Source organism: Vipera berus (genome assembly GCF_964194415.1).
Source record: "Vipera berus genome assembly, chromosome: 4".
Taxonomy (NCBI): domain Eukaryota; kingdom Metazoa; phylum Chordata; class Lepidosauria; order Squamata; family Viperidae; genus Vipera; species Vipera berus.
The window spans coordinates 71,382,086-71,405,699 of record NC_138206.1 but is presented as its reverse complement, the minus strand read 5'-3'; the positions used below and the strand labels follow the sequence as shown (position 1 = coordinate 71,405,699).

The window sequence follows — 23,614 nt, the reverse complement described above, 5'->3', positions numbered from 1 at the left end:
AAGCTAATATTCCTGTTCTTACGCAAGAACAAAAGGAAGGGATGAATCAATTGATAAATGAGGGGAAAAATTTTTCAACAATTGAACAATTGAAAGTGGGCAAAGCGCCAGGTATGGATGGATTGACTGCTGTGTATTACAAAAATTTACAGTTAGAGATGGTGAAGCCATTAAGGGAATTGTTTCAGACAATTCAAATGGGAGGAGGGGTACCTCCGTCCTGGAAAACTGCTTTTATCTCTTTGATTCCGAAGGAAGACCAGGATGTCACCCAAGCAAAAAATTATAGGCCAATATCACTTTTGAACACAGACTACAAGATATTTGCTAAAGTTCTAGCTAACAGATTAATGAGGGCATTGCAACAAGTAATTCATGGTGATCAAACTGGATTTATAAGTGGTAGACAAATGAAGAACAATGTGAGGCATATAGTAGATTTGTTGGAATTTTTGGAAAGAAACAATCAGATCCCTGCAGCGTTGATCTTCTTGGATGCTGAAAAAGCCTTTGATCAATTGGATTGGCAATTTTTGTTGAAAGTATTAGATAAAATGAAATTTGGGGATAAATTTTTACAACCAATCAGGGCATTATATCAAAAGCAAACAGCCCGCATAATAGTTAATAATAGTTTGACTGAAGTATGTAACATTGAAAAGGGTACAAGGCAGGGGTGCCCGTTGTCACCCTTATTATTTGTTTTAACATTGGAGATATTATTCATTAAAATACGGGGTTCGGACAAAATTAAAGGAATTCAAATTAGAGACCAGGATTATAGATTGAGGGCGTTTGCAGACGATCTGGTTGTTACAGTGACTCAGCCTGACTATTCAGTTGTAGAATTGATGGTGATAATAATGCAATATGGGAAAGTTTCCGGATTTAAGGTTAATATACAAAAAACTAAAATGTTGTCTAAGAATATGACAGTATCACAAAAGGCTGTCTTAGAAGAGCTAACGGGATTTGAAATAGTTAAAAGGGTTAAATATTTGGGGATATATTTGTCACCCTCAAATGTAAAGTTATATAAAAATAATTATGAAAAGTTATGGGGAAAAGTTCAAAAAGAATTAGATAGTTGGAAAAAAGTACAATTATCTTTATTGGGAAGAATTGCAGCTGTGAAAATGAATGTTTTGCCAAAATTTTTATTTTTATTTCAAATGATACCTATACTTAAAAAGGATTCAAACCTGGAGGAATGGCAAAAATGTATTAATAAATTTGTTTGGGCAGGGAAAAGGCCACGAGTTAAATTTAAGATTATGCAGGATACGCGTGAGAGAGGTGGTCTTAAAATGCCTAATTTTAAATTATATTATGAAGCTGCTGCTTTGTCAGCGATAAGTGATTGGTTTAAATTAACACAAGGAAGATTACTAAATCTTGAAGGCCATGATTTGTTATTTGGATGGCATGCATACTTATTGTATGATAAGAAGGTGGATAATGTGTTCAAGGTACATATTTTAAGGTATGCTCTGTTGCGAGTTTGGAAAAAGTATAGACACAAGTTAAATTATAAGATACCTATATGGGCAATACCGAAACACACAATAGAAAATATAAATGTTGGGTTTAAACATGATGTGACTACATATAAGGAAATTTTAAGTTTGGAAAGGAATGTATGGCAATTAAAGCCATATAATATTTTAAGAGAAGAAAAGATTGTACAAACTTGGTTTCAGTATGGGCAATTACAGGCCAGGTGGAAGGAAGATCAGAAAATTGGTTTTTCAATGATTGATGAAAATTTGGTAAAGCAAATTAGAGATCAAGGCCAAGCACATATTAAAAGGATATATCTTGCATTGATAGAAATTGATTCAGAGACAGAACTTGTTAAAGACTGTATGATAAAGTGGGCTCAGAATTTTCAAGAAGTCATTACAATGGATACTTGGGAAAAGATTTGGGTGAGAAATGTAAAATTTACGCAGGCTCAAAACTTAAGAGAGAACTTTTATAAAATGTTTTATAGGTGGCACTTAGATCCTAAAAAATTAGCAAGTATGTATCCGAACTGCCAGCCCAAATGTTGGAGGTGTGGCGGTGAAGATGCAACATATGGTGGACCTGTAAAAAGGTTAAAGCTTTTTGGATTAAAATCTGGTGGAATATGCAGAAGATATTTAAGAAAAGGATAAAGTTTTGTCCGCAATTGTTTTTACTGGGCATTATTACTGATACTACTGTTGTGGACACTAAGCTGATGTTGAACTTAATTACAGCAGCGAGACTTTTAGTAGCGCAATATTGGAAGAAGGAAGAACTGCCGACTATAGAAGAATGGACTTTAAAAGTCTCCAATCTGGCGGAAATGGCAAAGATCTCAGCGTACTTGAAAGATCAGTCGCAACAGAGATATATTGTGGAGTGGAGAAGATGGATTGATTATATCCAGAATAAATATGGGACTAAAAAGTTTCATCTAGCATTTGAATAAGTATTGATGTGATATTTAAATTGCTTGTAGTTATTTTATAAGAGTTAAAGTGCGATAGATTTAATATTTTATTGTTGTTTGCATAAGGTAGATTATGATTGTTTGTATTTTTATACCCTGTATTTAGCTCTGGGAAGTCGGGGAGGGGGGAGGGGGAGGGAGGTGTTGGGGAGGGCTGGGGAGAGGGGAGGGGGTTGGGAGGGGTTTTGTCTTTTTAAAAAATGTATTGTAAAACTTTTCAATAAAAAAACAAACCCAAGAACCATGGAAAACACTGAAAAATGTGATCATAAAAGCCCAGACAAGCACAATACCACTGAAAAAGAAAAACAAGAAATTCAAGAAGAAACCAGCATGTCTACACAAAGACCTCTCAGACAAACTGAAAGACAAATAGGACAAATACAAAAAATGGAAAGAGAGACACATAACTAAGGCTGATTATCAGCAGACAGCCAGAACATGCAAAGATGAAGTCAGGAGAGCAAAGGCTCCAAACGACAAAGACTTGCAACAGAAATCAAGGATAATAAAAAAAAGTTTCTTCCAACATATTAACAACAAGAAAAAAGCCAAGGAAACTGTAGGTCCATTAAAGAGAGAGGATGGCAAGGAAATAACAGGCAACAGGGAAAAAGCAGAGCTGCTTAACTCTTACTTTGCATCAGTCTTCACACAAAAAGAAACTACAGCCCAATATACCCCCCCAAACAAACACTGCAAAAGACAAATTAGAAACAAAAATTAAAATAAGCAAGAAAATGGTAAGAGAACACCTATCCGACCTTGACAAATATAAATCACCGGGGCCTGACACATTACATTCCAGAGTTCTGAAGGAGCTGGCAGATGTTATCTCAGAACCATTGCACCATATCTTTCAAAAATCACAGAGCACCAGGGAAGTTCCTGAGGATTAGAAAAGGGCTGATGTGGTCCCCATCTTCAAGAAAGGGGAAAAAATGGACCCAGGAAACTACAGTTTAACATCAATACCTGGGAAGATCCTAGAAAAGATAATCAAAAAACATATCTGTGAACAACTAGAAGCAAACAAAGTTATAACTAGTAGCCAACACGGGTTTGTTAAAAACAGATCATGCCAAACCAATCTTATTTCATTCTTCAACAAAGTGACTAAACTAATAGACCAGCGAAATACTATGGACACAGTATACTTAGACTTCAATAAGGCATTTGACAAGGTAGACTACAACCTACTCCATGGTAAGCTAAAAAAAGGTGGAATAAACAACATCACCATCACATGGATCTGTAGCTGACTGGTAAACTGTACTCAACAAGTAATTCTCAACGGCACTACATCCACATGGAGAGAAGCAAGCAGTGGGGTACAACAAGGTTCCGTCTTAGGCCCAGTACTCTTCAATATCTTCATCAATGACTTAGATGAGGGAATTGAAGGGAAACTCATCAAATTTGCAGATGATACCAAACTGACAGGAGTAGCCAACAGCCCAGAAAACAAACTCAGGATCCAAAAAGATCTTGACAAACTTGAACAATGGCCCCTATCCAACAAAAAGAGTTTCAGTGTGGAGAAAAGCAAAGTCTTACATTTAGGCAGGAAAAAGTAAAGGCACAAATACAGATTTGGAGAGACCTGGTTTAAAAACAGGAACTGTGAGAGGGATCTTGGAGTCCTAGTGGAAAATCACTTGACTATGAGCCAGCAGTGTGCAGCAACAACCAAAAAAGCTAATACACTTCTGAGTTGTATAAACAGAGGCATAGAATCAAGATCACGCAAAGTATTAGTACTGCTTTATAAAACCCTAATAAAACCACACCTGGAATACTGCAGCCAATTTTGGTCACCATATCACAAAAAAGATGTTGAGAGTTTGGGGAAAAAATTTGCAGACAAAAAATTTTCTGTCAAAGGGCTCATTTCTCAAAACACCATCCCCCACACAGCTTATATTAACTCCAACATAGTAGTCTTTTGGATGACTCTGATGACCTGATAATGCCACTGGGGATTGGGATATGTTGCAATAGTTGCTATCCATGCTGCTTTTTGTATTTCTTGTGATATTAATGATATTTTATGTTTTAACTGCTCTATGGCCATAGAAACTGAAAATACAGGTAGTCCTTGAGTTACAACTGATCCCAAAATTTATGTTGCTAAACAAGACATTTGTTAAGTGAGTCTTGGCCCATTTTATGACCTTTCTTGCCAGTTGTTCCCTATTGAGTTTGCTTGCCAGGTCTCAAAAGGTGATCATTAGACCCTGGGACACTGCAACTATCATAAATATGAGTCAGTTGCTAAGGGTCTGAATTTGATCACATGATCATGGGGATGCTGCAACTGTCATAAGTGTGAAAAATGGTCATAAGTCACTTTTTCAGTCCCATTGTAACTTTGAACGGTCACTAAATGAACTGTTGTAAGTCAAGCATTACCTGTAGTTAAATAAATGTAATCAAGAAAAAAAGAATTTTAGTAGATAAATCTGTACATCTGCTTCATAAAGATGTACTCCTTGACTTATGACCATTTTTCACACTTACAAATGTGGCGGCATCTGCATGGTCATGTGATCCAAATTAAAATGCTTGGCAACTGACTCATATTTATGACTGTGGCAGTGTATCAAAGTCATGTGATCCTCTTTTGCAAACCTCTGACAAACAAAGTCAATGGGGAAACCAGATTCACTTAGCAACCATGATACTAACCTAACAACTGCAGTGATTCACTTAACAGCTGTGGCAAGAAAAGCATAAAATGGAGCAAAACTCACTTAACAAATGTCTGGCTTAGCAACATAAATTGAGGACTACCTGTACTCATAATGTATTTAATCCCTGTATGTTTCTGTGGAAAATAATTTATGTAGAACAAATGAAAATGGCAATAGAACATCAAAAATACTGGATTTATTTCATGTAAAAGGAACAGAGATGAATATTTTCACACAACTCAGAAAACAACATAAATACACACATACAAATATAGAGAGAGAAGAAAAAGAGAGAGAGGAAGGAAGGAAGGAAGGAAGGAAGGAAGGAAGGAAGGAAGGAAGGAAGGAAGGAAGGAAGGAAGGAAGGAAGGAAGGAAGGAAAGAGTGGTCTAAAAGGATCCTCTAATTGAAATGTAGCCAGTTATAATGACCAGTACTAATCTGATTTGACCATTATTGTAGCTCATAAAGGGTTTTTAATCCTGCTCAACCAAACTGTAGAGCTCAATAGGAAGAAAGAGGATTGTTTTTCTTTCAGGGTTTGTCTCTAGCTGTTCAAAAGAAGAAAGCACTGTTGAAACACAAAGACAATTGTCTTTCTTTTCTTGGGTCAAATTGTACACAGCAAACCTTATATCGGACAGTAAAAATACATTCTTCACTTCTCTGTTTCAAAGTAGCACCCAGCACTAATTTTTCATCAACAGTGTAAATTTAGCTATGATAGCTAGTATGGTGGAAGGTCAACAACATTATTATTTTTCCTACATAGTTATCATGTCGACTAATTTAGTTAGTTTTGTATGCCGTTCTGGAACCCATTATTTAGAAAACATTTTAATTAAATAAATAAAATATAATTAATTAGGCACATATTCATCTCTGTCCCCATCTGGGGAAGCAAAAAAAACCATGTGTTTTCAGAATCTGATCCTTGTCTGTGGAGTTAGTGCAAGGCAGAGCTTGGACTTGAAAGCAAGGCCCATTGAACTAAATGCCAAAATTCTCTTCTCAAAGTACTGCTTGAAAGCATGCATAATCTTCTCAGAAAAGGAGACACTATTCAAACAACTGATGATCACTGTTGCCTTAGTATTTTCTAACCATGCAGTTTAAAATGGTAGGGAGAGAGAGAAATGGCCTTATTTCCTCTTCCCTTATGAAAACCAGAGTGTCCTGCTGGTTGAAGACCTATTCAGTTCAGAAACATTCATGCCAAAAAAATCTGGCTATGAGGCTCTTTCCCATGTACGTAACAGGGTTCTCTCTGAAAACGGAGTTGAGAAATTGAAAATAAGGAACATACAAGAAATTAGCCAGCTCCAACTGTTCTCTGGGCACAAAATCTTCCTACCACATCATAAGAAGAAAACAGAAAGAACTTTTTTTTTCATCCTTGACCACTGACTCCTTGGAAAAAAAATCAGCAGGGAGTCACACAAAAGGGCATACATTTAGAACCTGCTCCTTCATCATCTCTCATTTCCATTTGTCTATATAGCTTTTATAAGCAGCCTGTCACCTATAAAAGGGATTATTCAATATATTTAGTAGAGATGCCATCGCCCATTTATTATTTGTTATTTGTACTGTGTTATGTTTTTGCTCCTGAACATACTTACAAGGGGCTTTCAACTCATTATCCTTCTCCCCAACAATAATATAAGAAAGGTTGAGATAAAAGAGAAACAGACTGTCCCCAACAGACTGCTCAATAAACTCCCTGCTGAATCTTATTCTAGTTCTTTCCCTATGGCCAAATGAATGAAAATGAAATTGGTCATTTTTCCCTAGCATGCTGCTGCTCTTTAATGAGAAAGCATAACCAGGAAGATTGGAGCTCTTTCATTTACCTATTCCCACTACGCTGCTACAATTAAGCATCCAGATGGTTCCAATAGTTACTTTTCTTTGTTTGTTTTATTCATTTATTCATTCATTCAGTATATACAGTCTAACCTGTGGAACTTTGGGCATAATAAGGGAAAGATGTTTTAGCTGTCACTACTGTGTTTCCCCAAAAATAAGACCTACCTAAGACTTAGTTTGATTTTTTGGGGTGGGCCTAATATAAGCCCTACCCCAAAAGTAAGCTGGGGGTGGGGGATGGGTGTGGCCACTTTGATGTCTCTCACATGGGATATGAGGGAGCCAAGGTGGGGCTAGGGGAGGAGGGACAGGAACTCGGACGGAGTTTTGCATGGTACCAATGAGGTAAAAGACACTGTTACCACATCAAAGCCATTTACCGGTAGTCCAGGTGAGTAGGGAATGTGGTTTCAGCTTTTACACTGTCCCTTGACTAGAAAGGTTCTAATTCAGGGGTCACTCCCCTTTTCCTTCAGCACGGTCCAAGCTCCCCGTGCTTCTTTTCAATTCTACCTCAAAGCCTAGGCGATTCAGTTCTCTCCTGGCCTGCCCAGCACGCAAGCCTAATCCCACCCTCTTCCTTCCACTACCACCTCCTCATTTACCTATTTCCACCCACGAGGGGCAGGCTTTCTTTCTTATTGCATGTTCTTCTCCAGGACTGTTTTCTTGCAAAAGTTTTGCTTATTTACTTTCTCAGCAGCTCCCCATTCTGAAAGGAGAGGGAAGCACCGCCCATTGGTTTTGGCTTACTGGAGGGCTCCACCCAGTTTGGTGATTGGCTTAAGGGAGGGCTCCTCTTCAGCCTGGTGTATACTGGGTGCTGACGTTCTGTCCAAGTGAGGTTTAGCAAGCCAAGAGCTCAGGGGCCTGTGTGTGTGTGTGTGTGTGTGTGTGTGTGTGTGTGTGTGTGAGAGAGAGAGAGAGAGAGAGAGAGATAGACAGAGAGAGAGAAAGAGAGACAGAGATCCAATCCAACCTCTGCATGTGTGCCTCTGAGAGAGACAGAGAGATTTGAACCAACCTCTGTTTGTGCCTGTGTGTGAGAGAGATTTGATCTAACCTGTGTGTGTGCCTGTGCGAGAGAGATCTGATCCAACCTTTGCAGTGCAGCGAATCCACAGCATCGAGTTGCCATGCCTGGCAATTGAAACTCACTCAGTCAGGGTCCAGCACATATCCAACGGATATATCTTGCATTGATAGAAATTGACTCAGAAACAGAACTTGTTAAAGATTGTATGATAAAGTGGGCTCAGAATATTCAAGAAGTTATTACAATGGACACTTGGGAAAAGATCTGGGTGAGGAACGTAAAATTTACGCAAGCTCAAAATTTAAGAGAGAACTTTTATAAAATGTTTTATAGGTGGCATTTAGATCCTAAAAAGCTTGCAAGTATGTATCCGAACTATCAACCTAAATGTTGGAGATGTGGTGGTGAAGATGCAACGTATTTCCATATCTGGTGGACCTGTAAAAAGGTTAAAGCTTTTTGGATTAAAATTTGGTGGAATATGCAGAAGATATTTAAGCAAAGGATAAAGTTTTGTCCGCAATTGTTTTTATTGGGCATAATTACGGATACTACTGTTGTGGACACTAAGTTGATGTTGAATTTAATTACGGCAGCAAGACTTCTAGTAGGTCAATATTGGAAGAAGGAGGAACTGCCGACCATAGAAGAATGGACTTTAAAAGTTTCTGACCTGGCGGAAATGGCAAAGATATCGGCTTACTTGAAAGACCATTCGCAACAACGTTATATTATGGAGTGGAAAAAGTGGATTGATTATATCCAGAACAAATATGGGACCAAAAAGTTTCATTTAGAATTTGCATAAGTTGTGATGTGATAATAGTATTGCTTGTAGTCATTTTATATGAGCTAGAGTGCGATAGACTTAATAGTTTATTGTTGTTAGCATAGGGTTGTTTATGATTGTTTTTATTTTTATACCTTGTATTTAGCTCTGGGAAGTCGGGGATGGGGAGGGGGGAAGGGGAGGGGGGAGGGTTAGCAAGGGTTGGGTAGGGGGCGGGGGGGAGGGGTTGTTAAAGATAAAATGTATTGAAAACTTTTCAATAAAAAAAAGAAACTCACTCAGCTGCTACCTCAAAGCCACGCAAGAAAACAATCCCGGAGAAGCGCATGCAGTGAGAAAGAAAGCCTGCCCATCGTGGGTGGAAACAGAGAGCTTGGACCATGCTAAAAGGAAAGGGGAGTGATCCCTGAATTAGCAAAAAGTAAGGGGGAGAAGGGAAAAAGAAAAGGCATTGACTTCTGACTTTCTCTGTTGCAATAGAAGGAAGTATTAACATTGAACCTCAATTTTTTTACTTTTCCATAATATTGTAAACTAGCCATTTCTATAACAAATGAATCTAACAATAAAACCCAAAATCCCCCCTTTTTTTAGTCATCAAGTTTTTGACACCTTGCTAAGCACTGGCGGTACTCGAATATTGTCATGTCCTAAAAGTGGTACAATCTCTAAAAAGGTTGAAAAGCCCTTGTTAAACAACAGAAGAAATGGCTGGATTTACTTAACATGCTAAGCTCACTTATTGTAGCTGTAATACTTAGTTGAAGGCTAAACACTCTGAAATTTACACTTGACCTCTGTCACTACATAAACACTACTCATCAGAAAATGATTATTAGCATTGATGTGGTTTTTTTTGAAACAATAATGATTTTGGTTCTTAAACTTCAATCTTATGCATACTGTGTTTCCCCACAAATTAAGACCCACCCAGAAAATAAGCCATAGCATGATTTTTAGTGTGTGCCTAATATAAGCCCTAGCCCCCAAAATAAGCCCTAGTTAAGAGCCTGCCCACTTCATCCCACCATTTAGTTGCTCATGGTTGCAATGGGGCAGGAGAGCACTCTTTGCACTGGTGAGTCAAGGCAGGTAGGGGGGTGGAGCTGCCCCATGCCCCTGCTAACCTGAAGGCCTCCACAGCCAGGCCACTCCCCACTCGGCAACTATCCTGTTGTGTAACGGGTTCTTTGGCACAGGAATGAAGACAAGGTAAATGAGTACAGGAAAACCCATGGATTATTTCTTGCAGAATCTGTACTGGGGAAAATGGCTGCAACTAGCCGCAATATATAGTCTAGCCCCTAGGTGGCAGCCAATAGGTTTGAAGCAACCATTGCTGCCTAGGGATAGCCAATAGTAGCACTGGAGACTTGTAGTCTGGGTTGCTGGAGAGCCGTTAGCTGCTCCAGCAACCCACATGGTATTACTACTGAGCCCAGTACATAACACCCCTCCCCTCTTAGATCAGACAATATTAACACAAGTTAGTCTTAATGCAATTATCAAGACTCATTATCAAAACAACTTAAATAATAGTAATAGGGAAAAAAACCATATAGGTTACGATGTTATTAAACAATGTCTGAATGAATAGGCTTCATTGACAGCACACTAGACACACTAGACAGTTACATCATAGCACCTGAATGAATATGCCTTCATTGACAGTACACCAGACAGTTAACATCATAACGCTAGTTTCTGTAGAACAGTGGCAAGCTGGATACAACAATATTATAGCTCTTTATTTTACAACGTAATCAGCAAGATATGAAGCAGGCTTGTGTGCCCTAGTAGAACGTCTTGGAGTTCCAGTCACTTTGTGGTCTACCAGCTTACCCAGTGGGCTGGGTAGACCTGTGTCCCTTGGTGCTCCTGAGTCAAGGGGATTAGATGCTCTCTGGCTGGCCTCTCCAGGTTGGCTCACCCCAGAGTCCGACTGATCAGCAGAGTAGGCACAGCGGTTGCTGAAGTCCGGTTGGCTTACTCCTTCAGGGGATCCATGTTGCATTCCTGGACTCCCCACTTCTCGCTCTGGTTCCTCCTCAGTTATGAAGGAAAAGTCCTGAGAGTCCATGTGAGGACTGGCTTGGGCACAGGTTTGAGGACCTTGGGAGGGACTTATGATGCAGTCCTCACTTAGTGGCCGTTCTGGAAACCATTTTCTGAGTTGATCAATGTGACGTCTGACAACTCGCCCTCCCTCCAACCCCACTTCTTAAGACAGGGGCCCGGATGCTTTGGTAATTTGACCAGGAACCCACAGATTCCCATGACCATAGTTCCTGGTCCAAACCCAATTGCCCATTTGCAGCTCCCTAGGGGGTTTTGGTCGAGAGGCTTCTGCTGCCACTCTGTCTGGATGCAACCTGACCAGTTTATGATCAAATGCCTCCCCCAACGTAGTTCTGCAGGACTTTTGCCTGTAGCAGTGCAGGGTGTAGAATGCTGGCAGAGTAGAAAATCTGCCAATCTGTGATGCCAGTCACCTGTTACAATGCGTTTAAGTGATTCCTTCATTGTCCTCACCATGCATTCAGCTTAGAAGATGGATGAAAAGGCGCAGATGTTGCATGTCTGATGAGATTAGCTCTAAGGAAGGCCTGAAATTCAGCAGCAGTGAATTGGGCCCCATTGTCTGAAACTAAGACATCTGGCAGCCCATGTGTGGCAAAGAGTTTTCTCAGAACCTGGATGGTCCTAGCAGTAGTCATGTTAGGAACTGGAATTACTTCCAGCCATTTGGAGTGGCTATCCACTACTATAAGGAAGAGCTGTCCCTGAAAGGGCCCAGCGTAGTCTATGTGAATCCTAGACCAGGGAGTGTGCGTTTCCTCTCACCTGTGAACTGGAGCCTGTAGCATTTCAAGCCTCAATTGCTGGCATGTATAATAACCATGGACTTGTGCCTCAATGTCCTTATCAAGGCCAGGCCACCAAAGGTAGCTTCTAGCTAAAGCTTTCATTCTGACAATGCCTGGATGGCCTTCATGTAATGACTGTAAAACCCTGTCTCTTAGGGAGGAGGGAATTATGACTCTGTTTCCCCATAAAATGCACCCCTTGTGGGCAGATAACTCATGCCTTCTGACAAAATAGTTCTGAAATTCAGAACCTGGGATTTTATCCAACCAACCCATGTATACCCATGACAATACTCTACTAAGTGTTCTATCTGTGGCATTTCAGCAGCAATGTCCCCCGCATGGAGGGGGAATTCCGGTAGATCCTGTATGGACAGAATTCTAGCAGCTGGAGCTGGATCTGGTTCCATTAGTGGCAGTGGTAGTCTGCTGAGGCCATCAGCATGGCCCATTTCTTTACTCGGTTTATGAATCAATTTAAAAGTGTATGCAGATAGAAAAATAGACCATATCTCAGCATTCTTGGTGACAGTATGTGGGGGGTTTGTTTGTCTGTTGTGAAAAGTCCCAATAGAGGTTTGTGGTCTGTAAAGACCGTGAAGCCCCTGCCATATAAATAGTCATGGACTTTTTTTATTCCAGCAACGATGGCTAGGGCCTCTTTGTCAATCTGAGCATAGTTGCGCTCAGCAGAGGACAATGTCCTTGAATAAAATGCTATAGGAACCTGTGTTCCATTTTTTTTCTACGTGACTTAAAACTGCCCCCACCCCATAGGGAGATGCATCGCATGCAAGACATACTGGTTTAGACTCTTTGTAATGAGTTACAGTGGACTTTTCTGACAATAGTGCTTTTAAGTCCTGGAAACTTTTTTCATGTAAGTTAGTCCATTTCCATGGAGCTTTCTTATCTAGAAGCCTGTGGAGGGGCTCTGCTAGTGCGGCCTTATGAGGTAGAAATCTGTGATACACGTTTAGGAGGCCCAAGAATGCTTGTAGCTCTCCTTTGGATTTGGGCCTAGGAGCCATTTTAATGGCCTTCACTTTAGAATCAGCAAGGTTAGCATCAATTTGGAAACCCAGGAATTCTGTTGAAGGAACCCCAATACTACACTTGCTCTTTTTTAATTTGAGGCCTGCTTCGCAAAGCCTCTGCAAAACAGCCCTGAGCCTACTGGCTAGCACTTCTGGGGATTCCCCTGCAATAAGAACATCATCAAAATAAGGGCAGACACCCTGAATACTCTTAAGTGTATACTCCATGATCCCCTGGAAAATGCCAGGTGCAACACTGACTCCAAACTGTAAGCGTTTAACTTTGAAAGCCCCCCTGTGAGTCACGATCGTCAGAGCTGCCGCTGTGGTCTCATTAACCAGCAATTGCTGATAGGCCTGTGCTAAATCAAGTTTAGCAAAGATAGTACCCCCTTGCAAAGAGGCTAAAATGTGGTTGACTACAGGTACTGAGTAAGCGTGTTGCTTGAGGGCTTTATTTAGAGTGCATTTATAGTCAGCACAAATGCAAATTTCCCTGTTGGCTTTAGGTGGAGTGACTATAGGAGTTTCTCACTCCCCACCATCAACAGGCTGTAAAACGCCCTGTTCTACAAGCTTATCTATATCTGAATCAATTTTATGTTTTAAGGCAAAGGGGACCCTACAAGGCTTAACCCTGATTGGAACTACATTGGGATCTAGCTTAAATGAGATAGGTGGGCCTGTGTATGTTCCTAGGGCTGAATCAAAAACATCTGCATAGTCCTCACATACTGACGCAAGGTCTACAGTTTTTGTCCGGTTGATACCAGTAATCTGAATACCTAAGGCATCAAACCAATCGAGTCCAATGAGACTCGTTCTCTGGCCCCCTACTACTATGACATCCAGGTGCCCATAAAACCCCTTAAATTTTACCATCAAAGTGGCTTCTCCCTTAACTTTAACTTGAGCATTTTGAAAGTCAGTTAGGATTATGTCTGAGGGCCTTAGTTTGGCCCAATTGTTACTGCGCCTTCACACGAAGTTAAAAGTGTCTTGAGAAATAATTGAGACTGCAGAGCCAGAGTCCAATTCCATCTTACATGGAAGTCCTTGTAGCTCTACCAAGAGTCTGAGTTTAGGTTTGAGGGGACGTCAGGTCCTGGTGCAGCACACGCTTCTACGGCTTCTGAAAAACCCCACACTAAGCGGACCCTGGGCCCCAGTACCTCTCCTAGTCGGTTCTTCCGACTGGTGTTTGGGTGGCCGGTCTCTCTGGAGGACTCTGCAAACCACTGTGATGTGGCCTGTCCTTCTGCAAGCTCTGCATGTGGCTGATCGGAATCTGCAATCGGCGCAAAAATGGTTGCCACTGCACCCTTTACATCTAGGAAAGAGAACTGCCTTGTAAGTGTTCTCTTGCTGCTGGCTGTTGTGGTGTTGTGCATTGGGTTGCTTTTGGAGTCTGTTGATTTCAGGCTCTTCTTCCTCGGAAGATTCTTCAGTGCGTTTGGCATCCTTGTTGTGGACCATTTCTTCATGCTTTGTCATTTTGGTGGGCTGTACTGTTTGAACTGCGCTCCCAGCGGCTTCGTCAGCCATTACTTCGTCTTGTGCTTCTGAAAACGTTAAGTTCGTTCTGGCAAAGAGTCTCTGTTGAAGCATTTGGTTCCGTAGGCCGCAGACAAGCCGGTCTCATAGTCTCTCTTCTAAGTTTGAGAATTTGCATAGGTGAGTGGCCTGCCTCAGGCCCGTTATGAATTCTGAAGCTGATTCACCGGGTTGCTGCACTCTCTGGTCTTTTCAGCCATCCTCACCACTCTTTGCACCGCCTTTCTGTCTGACTTATAACGTTATAAACTAAGCAAAATTATTGTAAACAAACTATATGATAGAAATTCAGACAAGTTGTAAGTTGAATCCCAAATATGTTGAGCTCTGACCTCTTTCAAATTCTGAACTTTGTAAAGCTAAAACAGTCTACAAATAAGAAATATTCTAGCTAGAAAATCCCAGATATCATTATTCTCAACTAATAAATTATTTGTTCAAAGAAATGTCTATAAACAAAACAGAACATCAATCCATCATTTAGTAACTTGGTAGACTACCTATAGAAATCTGAATAATGGTATACAACTTGGCTCTATGAACTATTTTTTCCTATAATTTATATTTCAGATTGTGTGTAAGCCACTAGGTTAACCATACAGTAAATAAGCAGAGTAACTAAGTGTCAAGAGTGATTCACTTTTCAGCTAATTTTTTCTCCGTTCTCAACTTGACAACAATCAGGAGGGGGGTGGTTGAATTGCATGGGGTGGGAATGGAATGCCAAGAATCCATCTGCAAATTGTGAGACCCTACTCCTCCCTTCAAGGTCACGCACAGGTGTTTGAACAGTCCAGGCAGTTCCCATAACAAAAGGAGCATATGTGATTGGACATCACAATGGACTGAAAGGGACAGCAAAAGGGGGAATTCAAGTTTAATTATGTGGACATTCAAGTGGGAAATTCAGAGCTGGTTTTGCTTCTTTTGTACCAAAGTAGTGTATTCAATAAAAGTGTTACTTTTGGGAAGAGCTATGTCCCAGAAGTTCCTTTCTTGGATTTGCTACCTGGATAACTGACATTAAATCAGCTCTGTTTACTTCAGCCTACCTGGTCCCTGGCAGGAGAGCTGAGATTTTGGGATGTCAGCAGCCAACAAGCAGACGGATGATGGGGCAAAGCTGAGAAGCCCCACTCTGAAGGGCACCAACAGCAGCCCAAGTGGAACCTGCAGAACAGCCAAGCAATGTGCACCCCAAGCAGAGAGCTGAGAAATTGGAGCAGTCACCCGCACACAGAGGAGAGGCGGCATTGGGAGCCCCTTACTCTGGGCCAAAGCAACATGAAGAAGGCAGTGGAGGCAGAATACTTGTCACCCCCAGAGTCACAGAGGTCTAGGGAAGCAAATGGGAAGCCAGGAGAGCAGCTGAGTGGGAAGAGCCAGTGGAGTGGAGGTCCCAATCACTACCCACAGTCCCTCACTAGAACACCTCAGAGAGAAGTTCAGTGAGCTGGAGGTCTGAGCTTCCACCTCGTTGAGATCAGTGATGACGGAAACCAGGATGGGAATTGCCAAGCAGCTTATTGCCCCATCCTTCCCTCTGCAGCAGCCAATGGTGTCAAGCCTGACATGTGCAATGGGACCCACACAACAAGGGGCAATGGCAGTCCCCCCTCCAACAGGGCCAGGGCAAGCCTCTCCACTTCCTGTGGTGACAGGAGCCCCTGCACAGGTGGCCCCACAGGTGGTGGGGCTGCCACCAGGCTATGCACTGGTGCGGCAAGACAGGGAGCCTCCCCACTTCAGGGCAAAGTTTGAGGGCCAGCCTGAGAAGTTAGCCTACTTCCTGACTCAGATGTGGAATTACTTGGAGTGGTATGGTATGGCACACCCTGATGAGATTTCCCATGTGGGTGCAGTCACCTCAAACCTGGAGGGGGATGCCATGGAATGACTGGTGTCTCTATATGATGAAGGGGCCCCTGAGCACCCTCACGCAGATGCTGCGGTACTGATTTGAGGATCCCACAGAGACCTGTTGGGTAGAGGCCTATATCTGCTCCATTCAGCAAAGTAAGCAGATGGTTGCAAAGTACATTCAAGAGTTTTGCAGTCTGGTGGCCCACTTAAGAGAATGGCCTGAGCCCCTCATGGTCCACCAGTTCCAGGACATGCTGAATCAGGAACTACCTATCTCGGGGAGTGCCTAATAATCTCAGGGCATGATACCAGCTAGCCACTAACATGGAGCTAAATCTGATGCTGCCCATGAGAGCTGGCCTCGCCAAGTAGCCAAAGGCACTCTGCAGCCCAAGGGGGGAAGGGAGGTAAACCGCCAGGTCCAGGGAGAAACACCGCTGAATCCCAGGAGCCTGCTGCCAATGTGAGTAGGGCCATCAAGGGGCCAACTGCCCAACTCTGCATCCAGCATCTGCATTGTAAATAAATAAATAAATAAAATAAATTGTGGACCCCAACCCATCCAAAGAGGAAAAAACTATCGACAAAGCCAGAGGAGAAGACACAAGTCAAAGAGTAGGTTGTGGAGGTCTCTTCCCCATCCAGCAAAGGGGAGGGAACTCCAACCTCTGATAAACCTGGCTTGGTCTTTTATGAGAGTGACAGTGAGGGGGAAATTTACCCAATGGTATGTGGCACCATCACCCCAATGACTGGCCTGGTAGAGATCCTGGTGCCCTACTTGGGAATATAAAATATTCTCACAGCCCTATTAGACTCAGGTTGCACCTGGTGCCTGATCAGCTTGGGGGCTGAGACTCAGGAAACTAAGGTGAGTCATGGGATTTCAACAGCTAGACAGTTCCCTCCTGGGGGAGTGCCACAACCTGCTTGATGGAACCAGTGAGCCTAAGGATTGGGAGGAATGTAGAGACTATCCACTTCATTGCAGCCCCAGGAATGACAGAGACTATGATTCTGGGAGTAGTCTGGCTGAAAAAGTGGAACCCGGCAGTAGACTGTGGTGATGGCAAGTGGTGCATGAAAAAAGGGGTGGCTAAGCAACAAGTACTGAGGAAAGCCCCAAGTACCAGCCCCGAGCCTGAAATTAGAGAGGCGAAAGTGGAACTGGCTAATGTGCTGAGGGTGAGGGGTTAGAACCATTCATGATATCTAGAGAGATGGAGGAGCTTAGCGGATTCATAGATAAGAACGTAGCTGTTGTGATTCAGGGTCAGCCTGTGGGTTCGGCAGTTGGGTCGGACGACTCAGAGGAGGAGGGGGGTGTTGAAGAGCTTGCTGAGGGGGTTGAAGAGAGCCTGTGTGAGCCTGACAGTGTGGATGAAGATGACCCACAGCTGGCCCTGTTCAAGGACGCCCGACGCAGGAGGCAGTCAATCAGGAGTAAACAGAGGAAGGCAATGGGGCACCTCGGAAGGAGGCAGAGAGAAGCCACGCCCTGAACTGTATAAAAGGGGAATGCATGGGAGGGCTGGTTTGCTGAAGGCAACCGCTTGAAAAGCTCCTGTTTCTTGGTTCATGTCTTGTTCCGTTTGTTTTTGTATCAATAACTTTGGCAGGCTTAATTCCAGCCTCTTGCCTTCTTGTAAAAGGGGTTGTCCCTGCCTTTTCTGCAGGGCCAGTAGCAGGCTGGTACAGAACAGTAGCCAGGGGCTTCATCGAACCAGCCAAATTGAGGGTGGCAGCCCCTATACTTTTCAGAGAAAAGAAAAATGGGTCCCTGAGAATGTGCATGGATTATAGGGGGATAAATGCCATTTGCATGGAGAACATGTAGACCCTTCCCCTAATGAAGGATATGTTGGGTTATTTGTCCAAGGGAAAGATTTTAACCAAGCTGGATTTGAGGGAAGCGTACTACTGAGTGTGAATTAGGGAAGGAGATGAGTGGAAGACTGCATTCAACAGTCTCTTGGGGTGCTATCAATTTCAAGCAATGTTGTTTGTACTGCAAGGGGTACCCCGTGTTCATGCAACTAATAAAGTCCTACATGAACACCTGTATAAAGAGGTGCTGGTGTACTTGGATGATATTTTAATCTATACTGAGACCATGGACGAACACATAAAGCTAGTTAGAGCTGTGCTAGAGAAGCTGCTAAAGCTGTACATGAAGTTATCCAAATGTGACTTCTGCAAAACCAGTCTAGACTATTTAGGTTACCAATCTCTAGAGAGGGAGTAGAAATGGACCCGGGAAAGGTGAGGGCAATATTAGAATGGAAGGCCCCATGGACCAGAAGGCAACTGCAGTTTCTCGGCGTTTGCAAACCTCTATAGGCAGTTCATTCCCACATTCACACAGATAGCCCTACCCATCATGAAAAAATGGGAAAGGGGATGAAGCCCAGACCTAGTCAACCCTTGAACTGGACTGTCACTTGCCAAGTGGCTTTTGAAAAACTAAAGAGACTTTTTGCCATTGAGCCAATATTAAAACACCTGCACCCAGACAAGCCGTTTGTGATCCAGGCAGATGCCAGTAATGTGGCCATGGGGGCAGTCTTAATGCAGATAAATGGAAGGGGAGAGCTGCAACCTTGTGCCTATATGTCTTCGAAACTGTCTGATGCTGAGAGGCAGTGAGTGATCTGGGAAAAGGAGACTTATGCTGTCTGCTGGGCCCTCCTCACCTGGAGACAGTTTTTAGAGGGAAGCAAAATCCAGTCCAAAGTTTGGACTGACCACAAGAATCTGTAAGCAGTGAAGGCCCCAAGGAAACTGTCCCCTAAGCAAGTGCAATGGACTCAATACTTAAACTAGTTCAACTTCACCTTACATTATTTCCCAGGGGATAAAAACTTCCTCGCCAATGCCCTCTCATGCCTGCCTCAATATAAGAGCACTAGGGTAGAGATAGTTAACTCTATCATCCCATCTCAGCAACTTGTGGCACCGGCACACTGTGAGACAGCCACAGAAGGAACCCCCTCAATCAGGAGGAGACTCACTGATCCAGTGACTAGGAGAAGCCCTGGGAAGGAATGATGGTTCCAAAAGCATAAGAGAAACTTGATGCTGAAGCAAGGTTTAGCATGGAATGGGAGTAAAGTGTAGGTCCCAGCAAGCCAGAGAACCATAGTCGTACAAAGGAGTCACAATGCAAAGTCAGTGGGGCACTTCAGATATGTAAATACCCTGCATCTTATAAAAAGGCAATTTTGGTGGCCAAGGATGAAGAAGGACATAGAATCCTATGTGGTGAGTTGCCCTGTATGCACATCTATGAAGCGATTGCCTGGGAAAACCCCTGGATTGTTGCAGCCAGTAGCCAATCAACCCTGCCATGGGAAGAGATAGCCATGGACTTCATAGTTGAGCTGCCAGAAAGTGGTGGGAACACTGTAATATGGACCGTTGTTTACCTGTTCTTCAAGCAGGCACATTCCATACCTTTTCCAAAGCTCCCCTCAGCCTGACTCCTAGCAAAATTGTTTGTGCCACACATTTACAGACTATATGGGATCCCAAAGAGGATTATTTCAGAATGGGGGGGTGCAGTTTACTGCAAAGTTCTGGTGGGAGTTCATGAGCCTGATTGGCTCTTCCCAGGGGCTTAGCTCCACTTATTATCACAATACTAACGGGAACAAAACAAACAAACTCAATAGTGGAGCAATACCTAAGATGTTATGTAAATTATCAACAAACTAACTGGGCTGAGCTGCTCCTGTTTGCTGAGGTAGCCTACAATAACTCAGTGCATAGCAGCACAGGACTTATCCCTTTTAAGGTGGCTATGGATGTTGAGTTCATATCCATGCCAGAGCTTCCCCTCCCCCCGGGACCTCGACTTCCACCACACTGGAAGAATGGATGGACTGAGAGGCAGTTTGTGATGAGTCAGGGCACGGCACAGAGGCAACACAGTCAGCTGGCAGTTCAAACCGCCCCTTTATTGCTCCAAATGTTCCCCAAATACTCCCACATTCCTGGCAAGTCCCAGAACAAGTAATGATACACACACACCTTCAGCAGCCTCTGGCTGCAAGTAGTTTCAAAAGTTTTTTAGATTAGAACAGCAATTTACTTAAGGTCAAGTAGATAACAAAGAAAGGAACATACATCAAAATCTAACGAGTCTGTGGAAATACAAGCTTGCTTAAGTAGTTTCAGAAGAGAAGCCAAAAATTCAAACTGAGGTTTGGAGTACCAAATCAAGTTTGTCAGCCAGTCCAATGGTCAGAGTTTCAGGGTTTACAAGTAGAAATCACAACACAGAACAAGAGACCAGAGTTGTTTCCAATGTCAGCAACGGCACATAACCCTCCAATAATTCAGGTTTGTTCCCAACAAATGCCCCCTCCCCATAGCTCTCCTTTAAGTCTCAGTCCCCAGGTGTGCCTTGTGGAGAGGGGTGGGGTGTTCTCCTCCTGAGTAGTCAGGCCTGCCTTTGTTGTTCCCTCCTTCTCTCTACTCTCCGTGCTCTAGGATCAGGAGGGGGAAGCCCTTGCTCATCGCCTGAGCTCTGTCTCATGTTCATCCTGCCCGTTCCTCTCTGTTCCATCTGCAAATCATGAGACCCTGCTTTTCCCTTCAAGGTCATGCTGTCCAGGCAGTTCCCATAACAAAAGGAGCATATGTGATTGGATTTTGCAAATGGTCAAAGGGGGAATTCAGGTTTAATTATGTGGACATTCAAGTGGGAAATTCAGAGCTGATTTTGCTTGTTTTGTACCAATGTAGTGTATTCAGTAAAAGTGTTACTTTTGGGAAGAATTATGTCCCAGGAGCTCCTTTCTTGGATTCGCTAGCTGGACAACTGACATTGTGACTTATTTTCTCTCTCCATTCCCGAACAAAAGAGCAAGCAGGCCTTAATAAATTCAAATCAGTTACCACAATTATGAGCTGTTGATATTTCTTTAATTACACACACAAACATTAGTGCACATACAAACACATGCACAACTTAAGTTGTGTCTAATTATACATTAAAAAACTTTGCTCACTGCACAAGTATTAAGGTTATGTGTGCCATAGAGAACTTTTAGCATGTCTAATTCATTCTATCCAAGAGATCTCTGAAATTTTTGACTACAGCTGGAATAAATTAGCACCATCTTTGCAATATTGTTTCAGTGTAAATGCTAAGCTTCAGAGAAGCTATTGTAATAACCCAAATGCTTTAACAATGGCTTAATGTTAATATGAGAAGGAAAGATGTGGTACTTCAGTTCTACAAAGAGCTGTGATCCTATTCACTCGGAAACTCCCGAACTTTCAAAGATCAAGTTAATGAAGCATTTTTTAAATCCAAGAAGTACACAAATCCAGACAAATGACTTATAGCCAACTATAAATTCCTAGTTCTGTATGGTAGTTATTATTCTGAAATACATCTGCCTTTAGTCTTAACTTTATTAACCACCTTTTTCCAGTTCTAACCAGACTGAAGGACGTAGTTCTAACTTTCCCAAAAAAAAAACATGGACAAAAAGAAAAAGCAAAGTGGGGCTGGAATAATCAGGAGAGTGGTCAAACTCAAGTATAGAAACCATCTAGTTTAAGTTTACTGCGCTTTCTCCAAGGCTGCTTTATGGGCACCATGGGCACCATCTAGGATATATGATTCTACTGATGCAAGAAAATATGCAGCAAATAGAGGCACAGTGGATCTAGAACTCCACAGACTTAAGGGAGAAACAGCTTTTGGGGCAATTGGGTGTTCTCCTTCTATTGTACAACCTTCAGTGGGTGCTTCAACCAGCAACCTCTTAGATATTCTTCCACCTTGTCTCTAACACTACAACCGAAGAGAAAATCCTTGCAATCTCTTTCCAGTGGTCAGAGAGCCCCTTTTCCCTCTCCAAAGAAGGAATGCCCAACGCAATGACCAAAGAACATGTATATACAGTCTCTCCTATTTCAGCCGACCAAGCCAAAAGATGTCTCGCCAATCCGGATAAAAACGTGTAAGGAAACCCGAGGCTTAAGCAGATCTTTCTGTAACATGCGTTATCTTGGTCAAGGTACCCACGTGGGGGCTCTTACGCTTCGTTCCAGAGTCAAATCTACCACCAGCCAAGGCAAGAATTAACGGTGAATAGGAGCCGGAGAAGTTTTGGAGTGTTTTTGGGGGCGGAGGAAAGCTGAACCGCAGCTGCGGTGCTCTACTCACCCATGGTCTCTCGCAGGCGGACAGATGGCTCGGCTCCGGAGGCCGGCAGTCTGGGTTTGCTTTGCGAAGTCGACTTCACGGCTTTGGAAAAGGAGACGGCAGGAGCCCAACGTAATCGAGAAATCAGCACTCGAAGTCCGAGCTCTCTCTGGCTGGGTCCCTCCCTCAGCGGCCACAGCCAAAGGGGCGGCGTCTGCGCTGAGCAGCTATCGAGAAGGCGGCCGGGGTGCAATGGCTATTAGTGTCTCTTTTCGCGCTTTTGTGAAAGGCTGAGACGCGGGTGCTGCTGTTGCACTGCCGTTTGTGATAACGCGGCCGCCTCTTTTCCTGAGTAGCCGGGTTTCGAGGAAGCGCAAAAGGATTGGAAGGGCGCCTCTTCTAGTGTATCAGAAGCCAAAACTGGTTCGGGAGAAATGTGTCAAAAAGGAGCCCTCAGATCTGCCCTTTCACAACCGCCATCACCCCGAAGGGCGAACCTAGGTTTCTGTCATTTGTTCAGTCAACCAGGATCAAAGGAGCCAAAATATTCATAATGAAAGCCATATGAATGGATGAATGAACTTAAAATGTGAAGTTCAGGAATCTGCATCCGAAATCACAAAGGCAAATGACTTTACAGCTGTCTGTCCCTATTGGCGAGCAATTGCGATTTTAAAATGAGTATTGAGTGATTCTGTGGGACTAATAAACCATGGCTTTCAGAATATATGAAGAGTCTCAAAACAGATTCAATATGCTTATTGTGTGCTTAACTATGGAGAAGCCACCACTGAATGGGTTTATGCAACATGCAAAAATAGAATCAAATGCATCATTTAGGTTAGTATAAAACCTGGGTTTTTTACTAACATATATATAGTAGATCAGGGGTCTTCAAACTTGGCCCTTTCATGACTTGTGGACTTAAACTCACAGAATTCCTCAGCCAAGTTTGAAGACCCCTGCTGTAGACAGACATTTGGGAGTTTCCTTGGGAAAAGAAAACTGGGGAGAAGGCAGAAGGAAAACAAAAACTTATTCCCTGCATATTATTTGAATTAGAAGCTCCGGCATGACTGCTAGAGTGGAAAGTGTACCTAGAAAGTGTACCTAGATATCTAGACTATACAGGCAGTCCTTGACTTACAACAGCTGGTTTAGTGACCATTCAAAGTTAATGTCATGGTTCCAATAGATGAGACCAGCAAAAAGAACTCCAAGGCAAAAAAAGTTTCCTTAAAGAACATATTTATTTGGCTACATAAT

The 23,614-nt window shown here is 42.7% G+C and overlaps 1 protein-coding gene across 1 annotated transcript in view; it reads right to left on the bottom strand.

Moving 5' to 3' along the window:
* GPM6B (glycoprotein M6B) overlaps positions 1 to 22,484 on the bottom strand; it is a 226,866-nt gene extending 204,382 nt beyond the window's left edge. Inside the window, exon 1 of the mRNA XM_081327050.1 lies at positions 22,370 to 22,484. Within this exon, the coding sequence (XP_081183176.1) occupies positions 22,370 to 22,373 (4 nt within the window). The 5' untranslated portion in view covers positions 22,374 to 22,484. The remainder of the gene's footprint in view (positions 1 to 22,369) is intronic.
* Between the last annotated feature and the right edge of the window lie 1,130 nt (positions 22,485 to 23,614).